We start from the raw sequence: 14,449 nt of genomic DNA, 5'->3' as shown, positions 1-14,449 counted from the left end.
GATGCTGATATATGTAATTTTGGTGTTTTGGGGCTTTCTTCAACTTTTTTGAGCTTCACTTGGATGTCAGCTATTAGAGGGTTATGGTCTGAACCGATATCTGCACCAGGATATGTCGTTGATCTCTTGACACCATTCTTAAATCTCTTGTTTACTAGAATATAATCTATCTGATTTCTAATTATATGAAGTGAGTTATCTCCTGGTCCCTTCCATGTATATAATCTTCTTTTGTGTAATTTGAACCATGTATTTGCGATTATCATGTCATGTTCTTAACAGAACTGGTATAATCTATCGCCTCTTTCATTGCTCTCCCCTAGTCCATATTCACCTATCAGGTCAGATCTTCGATTTTGTTCCTTTTTAGATTGTTAAGTGTCTGTTTTAATTGACTATAGAATGATTCAACATCATTGTCATATTTCTTTTCTGAAGTAGGGGCATATATCTGGATAACATTGACATTAAATGGTTTACTATTTAATTTTAGTATCGCTAGTCTGTCGTTCACAGGTACAAAATTTTTTACATATTTCTTAAATTTAGATGTTATAAATATGCCAACTCCATTCCTATGATGTACGTCATCTTCTACACTTCCAGAATAGTATAGTGTGCCTTCATCTTGTTCACATGTTCCCGCTCCAGGCCAGCGGAGCTCACTGATGCCCATTATATCAATTTTTAACCGTTTAACCTCTTAAACTAAGGTTCTGAGCTTGCCTGCTGCATAGAGGCTTTTAACATTCCATGTGCCTAATCTGATTGTACTGCTAGACATTTTTAAAGTTGTCGTACTTTTTAAATTGTAGGGGTTTCGTGTGGTGACGACCGGGAAGGCCCTACAGTCTGGTGCGCACCCTTCCCTGCCGGATCTTGGTTTCCGAGATCCATGATCAGTACAACACCTCAGCCGATTTGTGCTGACAGTCAGCCGCTGTGGTCGTCCGAACGCACCCATTGAAACTATCCACATAAACAGTTAAGCGGTTGTCGATCAACTAAGCGTTCTGTACCATACTTTGAAATTTGCTAGCGCGCACAGCATGTTCACGTCTATTCCTATTCTGGTTCATCTATACCTTCACAAATAAATAAACACACGCGCTTATCAACCTGATATTGCACAAGACACGGTTGTTGATAAATAGTTATACATATACATTCACGGACAAAAATATTGCATATTACATATTATGTATTTTGAAATTAACGTGTGAAATAAAACTTCTTGTGCTGCCCCCAGTGTCATAGGAATAGGATTTCTTTTCCGAATGTGATTTTTAGAAGTATCATCATATACAGTATGTCCCTGTAAGTTGTATCCATATGGAAAACTTTTTTATTATTAATTTTAGGGAAAAAAGTTATTCTTCATAAAAAGCTCTGCATGGTCCAAAACCTAAGATTTAACCACCAAATATCAATTTTTTTGAATATTATACGAGGTATGTCAAAAAGTTTTAATTTCACTCAAGATAGCTTTATTTTCACAATATTGAAAATTGCTATTATGAAAAGTTGTTTGGAATTAAAAACTATATTCTAATATGCAATTACATCCTTCTAATTGAAAATTTTTTTTTTGAAAAATTATGGATAACCAACATTATTTTCAGTTATTTCAATTCTGATATCTCTTGTATTATTAATTTTACGAAAAAAAGTGATTGTTAATAAAAAGTTCTGGATGGTCTAAAACCTAAAATACAAATATCTTATAATAGCCTCTTCAGCCCCAAGAAAAAAGTTTTTATTATTTTAACAATATTTTCTATTTTCTCTCCTCATTTGTGAAATTAATAAACGAAAATCTATAAAAACTCTAAAACAATTATTTGACAGACATAATATGACAAGTCCAGCATAATGGACATCAGGACTTAGCTTTTATATAATTTAAGTATGAAACTGAAAAAACATTCTGGTTCAGGAGAAATACACATATACATTTTGCATTTTGTACAAAAGAATATCGTCTTCTTAGTGCATTAAAGAGGTTTAGGCAACGCAATAAGAATTTCTATTGCTGACAGAGCATATTGGCAAATGGTCATTACTGGTTTTTCTTACATCTATAGGCGGTAACTGAAAAACTGTAGATCTTTTTACAGGAATTATGGGCACTTCATCTTCAGATGTCTCCGTTTTTCTTGAAATAGACGCACTAGCTTGTCTCCCGCTTGCAGGCTTTCCACCTAGAGCTAGTGACCTTCCAACATACAGCTTAAATTCCTGTAAATCCATTTCCTTTGATCATTATCGCTATCTTCACTGACGAAAAAATCGTAATCTGTCAAAATAGCCTCCAATGCACTTTCCATCAATATCCTTTTACTATCTGTAACTAAACTTAAAAAATGTGAGTATGGTAACATATTTGGCTAACTAAGTCCCAATGTCCAAAATGCTGGACATAAAGTTTAGAGGACCGCTAACGTGTCCAGTTGTAATTATTTTCAAATATATATTTACCACAAATACGTCCAATCATCAAGTAACATACATTAAAAACAATCAATACTTTAAAGTACAGAAAAACACTACAACTTACTGTATTTTTGTAGAGCCACCATCATAATTTAAAAAGTTTCACCACATGTAACAACAAACTACCGAGGTAGGCGCTGTTGTCGAATTTTTCAAATGAGTAAATTTGACTGATAAATAGGAAGTACAATATGCTGCAATATAGGACGCAGCGATGCCCAACCCGAATAGTCACCGTGTAATAAATTAGTAAACATTGTCCAGCTGGCTGGACCTATGGACTGATGAGGTTAAATTTTATCAATTTTATACGAGGTATGTCAATAAAGATAAATTTAGATCAAAAGTAAAGTACCTTTATAGTTCAGAATCTTTCAATTAAATGGATGTAATTACATACTGTTTTTAATTCTAAATAACTTTTCATAATAACAATTTTCGATATTGTGAAAAATAAACGTATTTTACTCTTGAGCTAAATTCATATTTTTTGACATACCTCGTATAAAATTGATAAAATTTGACATAAGATGGTTGTATTTTAGGTTTTAGACCAGGCAGAACTTTTTATTAAGAATCACTTTTTTTCGTAAAATTAATAATAAAAGAGTTATCTGAATTGAAATAACTGAAAATAATGTTAGTTATCCAAAATTTTTCAAAAAAATTTTTTTTTCAATTAGAAGGATGTAATTGCATAATAATAATAGAATATAGTTTTTAATTCCAAACAACTTTTCATAATAGCAATTTTCAATATTGTGAAAAATAAAGCTACTCTTGAGTGAAATTCAAACTTTTTGACATACCTCGTATAATATTCAAAAAATTTGATATTTGATGGTTAAATTTTAGGTTTTGGACCAAGCAGAGCTTTTTATGAAGAATAACTTTTTTCGTAAAATTAATAATAAAAAAGTTTTCCATATGGATACAACTTACAGGGACATACTGTAAATGGTATAATCGGATTTAAATTTGATATGGGCTATATGGTGGCCAATATAAATTTTAGATAATTTAGATAATGATGAATCTCATCAAGTTAAGTATTCACTATTCTGCCGAGATGAAGACCTGCGTCATGGTGCATTAATACGAATTTGATATCCAATATGGCTGGCAAATGGCAAAACATGATCTTCTAAAAGGTTTTTAATGTACATACATTATCATACATATCAGCTGTCATTTACCAATCACTTCCATAAGTTCGGTATCTTCTTTCCAAGAAATACCACTCCATAACACTATGCCGCCACCACGAAAATTAACACTCTGTATGAGGTTACATCTGGCATAACGTTCATCATATGGAAGCAAGCCCAGATCATATTTAAATGCGATAATAGCATATATATGATACTTTAAAACATCGCATTCGGAAAAGAAATCCTATTCCTATGATATAGGGGGGATAAGGATAACAGCACAAAAAAGTCCATTCCACATGCAATAGCAATATTTTTATTCGTGAGTATATAAATAAGAAGTATTGTATTTTTATTATGAGTTGACATGCATTTTATTAGGGTAGAATTGTTCACGTAATAATCTTGACCTAGCCAGTTCAATTATTTATATTTATACATTTAACGAGTTAAAATACTTTGTGAAACGGTTGTATTTTATTGTCAAATCAACTGCCAAACTATGGACCACATCATGACAATACTTATAAAAACACACTGTATATGGAGGCGTGGTTTAGCTCAGAATAATTTAATGATATAATATAAATAAAATTATATGATAATTGGCACATAATATTTAAGTTACCTTATAATTATCGAGTACTACTTGGTCTGCCTCCGTCAGTATCGATGATGGAGCCCCCGAATTGGCTTGAGGAGTTGTTTGTGCATTAGCTAGTGCAGTAAGTAATTTTGGAGCATTCTCGTCATCATCGGGATCGTCAGGATCTAGTTGTAGCATCAACTGTTTGAACTGAAACGATATAAGAAGTTTGTATATTTTCCAATCACTGAATACCGAACAAACAAAACAAAAAACTTACGTCTATGTACTGTCGTATGAGATCTCTTCTGCCATCCACATCCAAATACTCCGAAGGTTTGCCCTGTTTCAATTTATGTACCGTCGCTTTTGGGTTGAAGAGTGCATTCGATCTGCGTTGAATAGCTTTTTCATAAACCTTCGCAGCTTCTGATGGAGAATACTGTTGAATTTTCCTAAAAATGTTGCCAGCCGTAAAGAAAATGGTTTACATCATTTATACAATACGTTTAGTTTTGGATTAGATATAGGCCACTAAAGGGAGCGCTAAAATCGGCAACAATGCTTATTCACCTATAGTTGTGACGAATGACGGCGGATGACGGAGTTAGAATCGGTGACAATCAGGTGCATTAACGTGGGAAGAGGGGACCGTCTCGTAATCGAAGGCACGCAGCGTTGCCATGTATAGGGTATATATCTAATTTAAAACTAAACATATCAGCTTACCATAATAATAAAAAATATGAAACAAAATTTTAAGAAACGCTCTTCTTTAGTTACGAGTAACTAAAATTAAAAATATTATAAAAAAAATCAACTCAAAAGCAAAAAATAAAAAAAGAATTACTCGAAAAAACTGTTAAGACAGATTAAATATACACAAACTCCACACATTCGTTAAAAAATCTAACACATTCGTTAAAAAATTAAAAAATCTAACACATTCGTTAAAGAAAAGCGTGGGGCGCGTCTTCATCGAATAAACGGTTTGAGGATAGATACTTCTTTACTTTTCGCGCCCCACGCTTTTCTTTAACGAATGTGTTTTTTTTAATTTTTTAACGAATGTGAGATTTTTGTATATTTAATCTAACAGTTTTTTCGAATAATCCCTCGAGTTTGAATTGTTTTTATTTTTTGCTTTTTAGTTGATGTTTTTATATTTTTAATTTTAGCCACTCGTAACTAAAGAAAAGAGTTTCTTAAAAATTTTTTTTCATATTTTATTTATTTTTTAATTTTTAGTCTTACACTTTTCAAACATTAAAATATATCGTCATATTTAAAAAAAGATGTACATGACAGACACATTTTTTGCATTTATTTCAACATTTGATACATACATTGTACATTTTCTGCAATTTCTTCATACATTTTTTAAATCAAAATCATTTATTACACCTATTACAGTTTTCGCAGTCTTTCCATCTCTTTTAATGCTTTACCATTGCACGGTGTAGACCCTGATAATTTCTCGCGAATTACGAATTCTAATGATAATTGTAGTAACGAAACGTCTCTACCGGTGGTTTTTCTAAGACTACATTAAAAACACGAATTTTTTGAATTCGAGTTTTAGTTGAAGTTTTGTTTCGTATCGTATTGAAATTTGACAAGAAAAAGCGCCGATGTTTATATTAACAAAGATATGAGCGTTCAAAATTGTCGCTGCTAGGATGTTTATAAACATGATGTACAAACATGAAAAGTGGTCGGAATCGGCAAAAAATTTGAAACTTTATTGTTTATTTATGAAGCATAACGTAAACAATTAACGTAAAAAGTAAAATTATGTATAATTCATATAATTAGCTACAATCTGTAAAAGTTTTAAGTTTCTACATTGTAAAAAGTAAGAGAATTTAAGCATTTTCCATTAAAATCGTTTTTTTATTTAAACGATTAATAAACATAAAATTTTTTTTATTCGCTATTCGTGTATTGTTCCTGCGAATGCGTATGTCTGCAAATTTTCATTCATTTGCATTGAAGAAAAGACAGTCAAATTAACGTCTAAAGATTTGATCCAAACGTGAACTTAATACCTGTAAAATAACAACTCAACTCAACATTTTGCATCAACACCACGACTTACCCATCACTAAGTCCATATATATCTTTAATATGTTGTTTTAACATAAGAAGAAGTAAACATCCTTGAGCGGCTGTAATACATGCCTGCAGTTGGCTTGTATCTTCAGGTACACGACTTAACAGATTCTCTTCATCATCATCATCCTCGTCAAGAGCAGACACCATATTTACTGGCTCACCATTTTCACTATCAATAATTTTACTTTGACCCTCAACAGCAATTAAATCCTGAAATATTGTGATAAGAATTATGATTCTTTAAATCATACGAGGTTATTCAAATGAAAAGGTACGAAACGATATTATATTAAAGGGTTGTCTACAGCTAATGCCGTTTCCCTTCCGTCAGCCAGGACTTCCACTTTTTTCGATCTTCCCAGTCTCCATCTTCCAATCCTTTCTTAGACATAGCTTCGTCGACTTCATTTTTCCAAGAACTTCTCGGTCGTCCTCTTCTTCTTGTTTCTCTTGGGCTCCATTCTGCAACCTTGTTCATCCATGTGTTTTCTGCTCTGCGTACGTGGCCGTACCATTTCAGTCTTCTCTCGTCTATATATTGCAGGACATCTTTTTCCACTTGCATTCTTCTCCTATCTCCTCATTTGTTATTCTGTCTCTTCTGGTGAGACTACAGCATCTTCTCCAGTATTCCATTTCGGTTGCCAGAATGCTCTTTTGGGTTTTTTTGTTTATGACCCAAATTTCTGCGGCATATGTCATGATGCTTTGAACTATTATTTGGTATATCATTTTTTGTTTGTTTTTCCCTTGATGTTCGTATTCCAGATTACATTATGGAATTGTCTGATGCAAGATCTTGTTTGTCCCAATGTATTTTTTATTTCTGCTTCTGTTGTTCCGTTTTTCGACATTATAAAACCCAAATATTTAAAATTCTTCGTTTCATTTATTTCTACTTGTTCTTCTATTTCCAAATTTTTGACGTCTTCTTCCGATATTGCTAAGTATTCCGTTTTTTTATAATTTATTTCCAGGCCCACTTTTTGTATTCCTCTTTTAGTTTCCTTACCATGTAACTGATTCCCTCTTCATCTTGAGCCATCACCACCTGATCGTCTGCGAAACACAATGTGTAGAGATAATCGTCCCTTATCGGCAATACCATACCCCTACATTTTGTCTTCCAAGTTGTTAGTGCGTGTTCTAAAAATATTTTAAATAGAGTTGGTGAAGTTGGACATCCCTGTAGTAACCCTTTTGTTGTTTTGAAGTTAGCAACTACCTTATTGCCGATTTTTATATTTACTTGATTTCCACTGTATATATTCTTGATTGCTTGTGTCAGGTTAGGTGGTATCCCTATTTTAGTCATTGCTTTGTACAGTTCTTTCCTTGGCACGGTGTCGTATGCCTTCCTAAGGTCTACAAACGCCCTGTGTACATCCCTGTTCTTAACTCTTTTCTCTCTATTGTCTGTTATATTGTATAGATATGATCTAGACATGAAATTGGTCATTTTTGCTTGTGTGACCCTGGATACGCGTTATCGTCTTCACACCCTTCGTGAGCAGCCCGGTCTTTTGCTTTTGATGGACCTTCGTAGGGTTCGGAGTGTCTTACAGTACGAGGTTTAACACCTTCCGCCGTCAGAAACCTGTTAACACCTCGCTACTCCTCAATCGTCGAATCAATCGACTGCCGCGTCAATCGGACGGCGCTCTTATAAGAGTCTCTACTCTCTCCTGCGCATGCGGGCGAACAAGCATGCCAGGATCGAAGCCGAAGGATACATTTCCATTCCTAGATGTGTCACTAAGGTATCCCATAGTGGCATAGGCAAATATGTTTGCGGTTACGTTGTTACGACGTTTCGTACCTTTTCATTTGAACAACTCTCTATATCATGTAAATGATACTTACATCTCTAAAATTCTGCAACAAATTTGTTCCAGAGACTGAGATCATAATATCAATATGATGCACGATAAACAAGGGCTCATCCTGAACTTGATACGGGAAATACGCCATATTATCGGCCAGGTACAACATGTAGGATAATGTGGTGCGCTGAAAATACCACACAAGTGATTTATAAAGTAATAACATTGTGTATAAGAAGGGGAATATACAGTAAAATAGGTTGTTTCTTACAGATCTTATATAATTTATATAGTACAAACAATAACTGTTGACAGTAATCTTGTCATTCCCTCGTGCATTGCCAAGCAAAGAGGCCAGGGGCAAATAAGAGTGGTCATATCAAATATTACCAAAGTTTGCAAAAGTCAGTACTATTCCCTTCATCGAACTCGGCTTTAAGAATATTCCTCATCTGACCTTCTCTCTGTCTAATAAATCATACTCTTTAAATATTATAAATAACAAGAATTAAATTGAACCATGGATGTTACCCTTCTTACGAGGAGATACGTTATCCACGGTGCTTTTTAACTTAGTATTGGAAATAATAATCCGAAATAGCCGAGTTAAAACGACCAAATCCATCTTTAAAAATGAGCGTCAATGTCTAGCCTTCACTGATGGCCTTACTGTTAGTGAAAGATGAAAAGATTAGAAAGGGACCAAATAAACCAGGAAAAGTCGAAGTACAAGATACTTGAAAATACAGAGCAAAAAGAAGAGGGACAGTTTATTTTCATATCTAATGAAGTAAGGGAATATAATTTCGAGAGAGTGGTCCATTTTACGTATCTGGGGGTTATTATTGACGAGAAAGGTTATGAAGAATGGGAATTGAATCCCAGATTGGCAAAGGGAAATAAAAAAAAGATGGGAAGCCTAAGACCCCTGATGAAATCCAAATATGTATCGAGAAAAACAAAGCTAAGGATATATAAAACAGTAATAAGGCCCACAGTGACGTATGGTAGCGAAGTATGGATAATGAAAAAAGCAAATAAGGAGAAATTGGTAAGATGGGAAAGGGAAATACTCGGAGCTATATTATATGGAGGCAAAAACACGGTGGAAGGTTGGGTGCGACGAACAAACAGGGAGCTTGAGGAACTGTATAATGAACCAAGCATCAGCCGCTTCATAAAGACACAGAGTGAGATGGATGAGACACGTGATAAGAATGGGAAGGAAGAGGATGCCAAAGATGATCTTAAAACAGGGTCCAATCATAAAAAGAAGGAAAGGAAGACCCAGACAAAGATGGTTTGACAGCGTACAGAAAGACTCAGAAATGAGGGAAGTATTGGTTGAGAAGGAAGAGCAACAAACAGGGATGAATGGAGGAGAATATTAAGTCAATTTAATAGACAATGAGCATGAATGGACAAGAAGCCAGCCCACTTGATAAAGTTTTGTAATATACAGGGTGAGTGGGGAGGAACGCGCCAAAGACGTCAATTAAGACTGTATAATATATGTAATAATAACTAAAAATAACTCATATGTTGTTATTCGATTTTCATTCGTTACCGAGATTCAAATTTTTCTTACAAACTGATGATTTAATTATTGCTCTAAATCCGGTTGAGATATGCAAATGAAATTTGGTGGGTTTTAAGAGGTAGTTATTGCGCATTTTTGACATACAATTAAGAATTTTATATTCACCATTGGCGCGCGTACGGGTAATGGTCTGAAATGTTTTAAAGAAAAAAAATAGTACGCCAATGAGATATTTCAAACTAAAAATTTTTTTTGAATTGCTTGTTCAATTTTTGACAATTTATCTTCGCGTTTTTCCATACGACGCTTCGTTTTCATGCAAAAAATAAAATATCCCAACGTTTACAAGGTATTCGAAATAACTTTCTACACATTCATATAGAAACTTCGTCGAATACTTTGTAAGCGTTAAGATATTTTATTTTTTGCATGAAAACGAAGCGTCGTATGGAAAAACGGGAAGATAGATTGTTTGTCAGAAATTGAACGGGGAATTCAAAAATAATTTTTAATTTGAAATATCTCAGTGGCGTACCATTTTTTTCTTTAAAAAATTTATACCATTACGCGTACGCGCGCCAATGGCGAATATAAAATTCGTAATTGTATGTCAAGAAATGCGCAATAACTACGTCTTAAAATCCACCAAATTTCATTTGCATATATCTACCGGTTTTAGAGCAATAAATAAATCATCAGTTTGTAAGAAAAATTTTAACGCACCGTATCTCGGAAACAGATGAAAATCGAATAACAACATATGAGTTATTTTTACTTATTATTACGTATATTACACAGTCTTAAAGTTTGGTGCATTCCTCCCCACTCACCCTGTATAAGTATTATATTAATTTTATTTATCGCCAACCGTCACTAAGTCATTCATTATTGTACTCATTTGACGCCATTTGCGGCAGTAAAGTAACACTTTATTGTACTGAAAGAAGAATTTTACTTTACCTGCCGCGATTAATCAAATTAACCCAGATTGAATGTAAGTGGTCGATGGCAGTAATCGAATGACGAGAATTTGAGTGAACTTAATAGTTATTTATGTACCAAGTCAGTAAAGTGACTCTTTATCGAACGAGTCTGATATTATGAGCCGAGCGAACCTAGCAAGCGAGGCGAATAACAGACGAGTTCGATAAAGAGTTTTTACTGACGTGGTGCATACAAAATTTGATCGCCAATCATAAAAAACATTAACACTTACTTAATTACATCCTAATGAAAAAAGAGTGTGTGTGTGTGTGTACTTGGTACGCACGTAAGACGTTATACTTCTATTATTATGATTTCAACGAAATAAATATATTTTAAACAGTTAATCGTATTTTTATTTAAATATTAAACCAATTTTAACACTTAAAATAAAATACCAAACATTAAAAATACCCATAATAGTTACGTTATGTTTATAGTGTAGCCTCCCGTGTAGCGCAGTTGCTTTTCCCTTGATGAATAGTAGAAAATCTAAATAAATATATTTGCTAACAAATTATCATTAATATCTGTCAGCGTCCTTACATATAATCGAATTAACAAAAACACCATTTCATAATATACAATTTATAATTGCATTAATACAAAACTTAAAAGATTTAAGAATTTTATTAATTTTAGACGAAACAAACATTTCGTATGACAGAAATGACGATGACAGAAAGCTTTTTTGCATGATGGCCGATTTCGATGTTTAATCGATAGTTGTTACCAATATTGAATAAGTACCTAATTACTAAATCTGTAAAGTTTTGATTTATGTTTTATGAATATAATTGCAAAATACTATAGAATTTCACTTTCTGACATAAATTTAATTAATAATAACGTAAATTTTGTGCAATATTTTTAATAATTAAAGTAATACATTTTAAGTTCACTCAAATAAATAATCGATTACTGCCATCGACCACTTACATTCAATCTCAGTTTATTTTGATTAATCGCGGCAGGTAAAGTAAAATTCTTCTTTCAGTACAATAAAGTGTTACTTTACTACCGCAAATGGCGTCAAATGAGTACAATAATGAATGACTTTAGTGACGGTTGGCGATAAGATTTATTTACTTTAATTATTAAAAATATTGTAAACAATTTGCGTTATATCAATTCAATTTATGTCAAAAAGTGAAATTCTGTAGTATTTTGTAAATATATTCATATAAAATAAATTAAAACTTTACCGATTTAGTAATTATTCAATATTGATAACTACCGATTAAACACCGAAAGCGGCCATCTTGAAAAAGTTATCTCTCAGCACTGTCATAAAATTATTATGACGTCTAAAATTTAATAAGTTCTTTAATTGTAAATTACAAGTGTTAAAACCAATATCAAATTATTGTAGAAAGTGAAATTGTCGATAAAATATATTTTGGCATTATCCAAGCCGTCCAGCTTTCAGTATTTCATTTTCCAGTTTTTCATTCAGGGATTATTAAAGTTAAAGATGATTAATTTTATGAAATAATGAAGATAATCAAATTAAAAAAATTGTGTAGTGTTACAATGAGATTTTAAAGAAGTTAAATAAACGACAGATTTTTATCAATTTATTTGATACATTTTATATTATTTTTAAATAATTACAGAGCCCAAACTCTTACGTAGTCAACTTTAAGGTGCAAATCATCGGAATTCAAATTCTAAGTTGATTTCCAATCAAATTATGTTGGCGATAAAATTTTGTATGCACCACGTCAGTAAAGACTCTTTATCGAACTCGTCTGTTACTCGCCTCGCTCGCTCTTCTCGTAATATCAAGACTCGTTCGATAAAGAGTCACTTTACTGACTTGGTACATAATTAACTATTTTAGCCCTAGGCTTCCAAGGTCTGTTGAGCTGAGTAAATAAATAAATTGATTTCCGTCTAATCACTTTATAGTTTTAGGACAATAAAAATACTTACAGCTTGCTCATCGAACTGTTTTAAAATATTAAGTATTAAGGCACGTCTTTGTTGTCTTGAACTACGCAGTATTGAGTACAGATAGCCATTCAACGCCGATGGATATTCTCCTTGTTCTTTCACACCCGACCCTCGAACAATGCTATCACCTTGCAAGATCTTCTGTAGTTGATAAGACAATCGTATACCCAATGATGACTTGGTATGTATAAAACCTGGATATTTCTTCTCGATGTCCAGTAACTGTTTATCTGCACTATGCGACACAACCTTTTCACAATCTGTACTCATACATATTAAATAGGGCACTATTTGCACAGGGTGAACTAAACCCTGCTGTAAAACTAATTGAATCACTCTAAGGGCTGGCTGTCGAACTTGCAGGCTGTGATGTAGATACGATTGCATAATTTCTTTGAGGTAGAGCTGAATCACTGTACTAGCCATTCCGGAAGACACATCGCCCATCTCTTTCAAATTCTCTTCCTTAGACCTTTTATTCCCTAAAAATTAAAAATAGTTATTAGTAGAGGCAAATATGCGAATTGCATTATTATATAATTGCATCATTTTGCATATTATGCATAAAAATGCAAAAATGTCAAATTTTGCATATTTTTTATAAAAGCATGCGTAAAGTGCATATAACTAATTTTAGTTGTAACTATACCTAGATATATTCATGAAATAAATCAACAATAGCTTGGAAATCCCAATATTTAATTTTGTTTCAATCTCTCTCTTGTCGTTTCCCCATTACTGAAGATCGTGATTTCTTCCAATATTCCTAACAATGTTTCTCCATTGGTCTCTATCTTCAGCTGCTCTAAGAGCTTCGCAGAATGAGTTTCCAGCTGAATTCTTTATTTGGTCGAACCATCTAGTTGGTGACCGTCCTCTTGATTTTCTCCCCGGAACGTTTCCAGAAACAATTAATCTCTCCAAGCTATCGTCACCTCTGCAAAGCACGTGACCGAAGCATTGCGGAATTCGTTGCAGACATATTGTGGACAGCCTTTTTTAATCTCGAGTTGGTTTAGAATGGAAACGTTTGTCCTATGAGCTGTCCAAGGTATGCGCAGCATTCTTCTCCAGCACCATATCTCAAAGGCATCAATTTTTTGGCGCTAGCGTGCGCGGAGAGTCGAAGTCTCTGCCCCGTATAAAAATATTGAGAATACAGGGGCATTCACCAGTCTCATCTTGATATTTTGAGAGAGAGATCTATCTTTCCAAACTTTAGTTAGGCGACTCATCGCATTTTTTGCCATACCAATACGTCTCCAAACTTCTGCTTCACAGTTACCATCGTTATGTTATACTAGACCCGAGATATACAAAGCTGTTTACTATCTGGTATTCCTGTAGCATGTTAGCCAGTTGAATAGTATTGAATCTATTATCTAAATCGACCACCATTATTTTTGTCTTAGCTTTATTGATTTTCAGACCAACTTTATTGCTTTCGTACTCAACTCTTCGCAGGAGATCTAACATTTCTTGCTCATTTGCTACTATAAATGTAGTGTCATCAGCAAATCTTAAATTGGAGATTTTCCTACCAGCTACTGTCACTCCACCAGCCCATCCTTCTAAAGCCATCCTCATGACATGTTCACCATAAATGTTGAATAAGTCAGGTGATAACACGCATCCTTGTCTAAAACCTCTCTCGGTCTTGAATTGGTTTGAGAACTTCTGATCTAGTTGTACTGTTGCTATATTTGACTGGTACAGATTTTTAATAAGTGTCACCGGGTGCATTGGTGTGCCCATTTCTATTAAAATGGACCACAGATCTATCGAGCCTACACAATCAAAT

General features: G+C 33.6%; 1 protein-coding gene across 1 annotated transcript in view; it reads right to left on the bottom strand.

Moving 5' to 3' along the window:
• Positions 1–14,449, bottom strand: part of LOC114333445 (nipped-B-like protein B) — a 178,978-nt gene that overhangs the window by 21,360 nt on the left and 143,169 nt on the right. Inside the window, exons 17-21 of the mRNA XM_050663623.1 lie at positions 12,628–13,130; positions 8,209–8,355; positions 6,329–6,555; positions 4,511–4,685; positions 4,273–4,440 (exon numbers count right to left, since the gene is read on the bottom strand). Coding sequence (XP_050519580.1) covers positions 4,273–4,440; positions 4,511–4,685; positions 6,329–6,555; positions 8,209–8,355; positions 12,628–13,130 — 1,220 coding nt within the window. The remainder of the gene's footprint in view (positions 1–4,272; positions 4,441–4,510; positions 4,686–6,328; positions 6,556–8,208; positions 8,356–12,627; positions 13,131–14,449) is intronic.

The sequence above is a fragment of the Diabrotica virgifera genome, chromosome 10, assembly GCF_917563875.1.
Source record: "Diabrotica virgifera virgifera chromosome 10, PGI_DIABVI_V3a".
In the NCBI taxonomy this organism is placed as follows: Eukaryota; Metazoa; Arthropoda; class Insecta; order Coleoptera; family Chrysomelidae; genus Diabrotica; species Diabrotica virgifera.
This window is presented reverse-complemented; position numbering and strand designations above follow the sequence as displayed.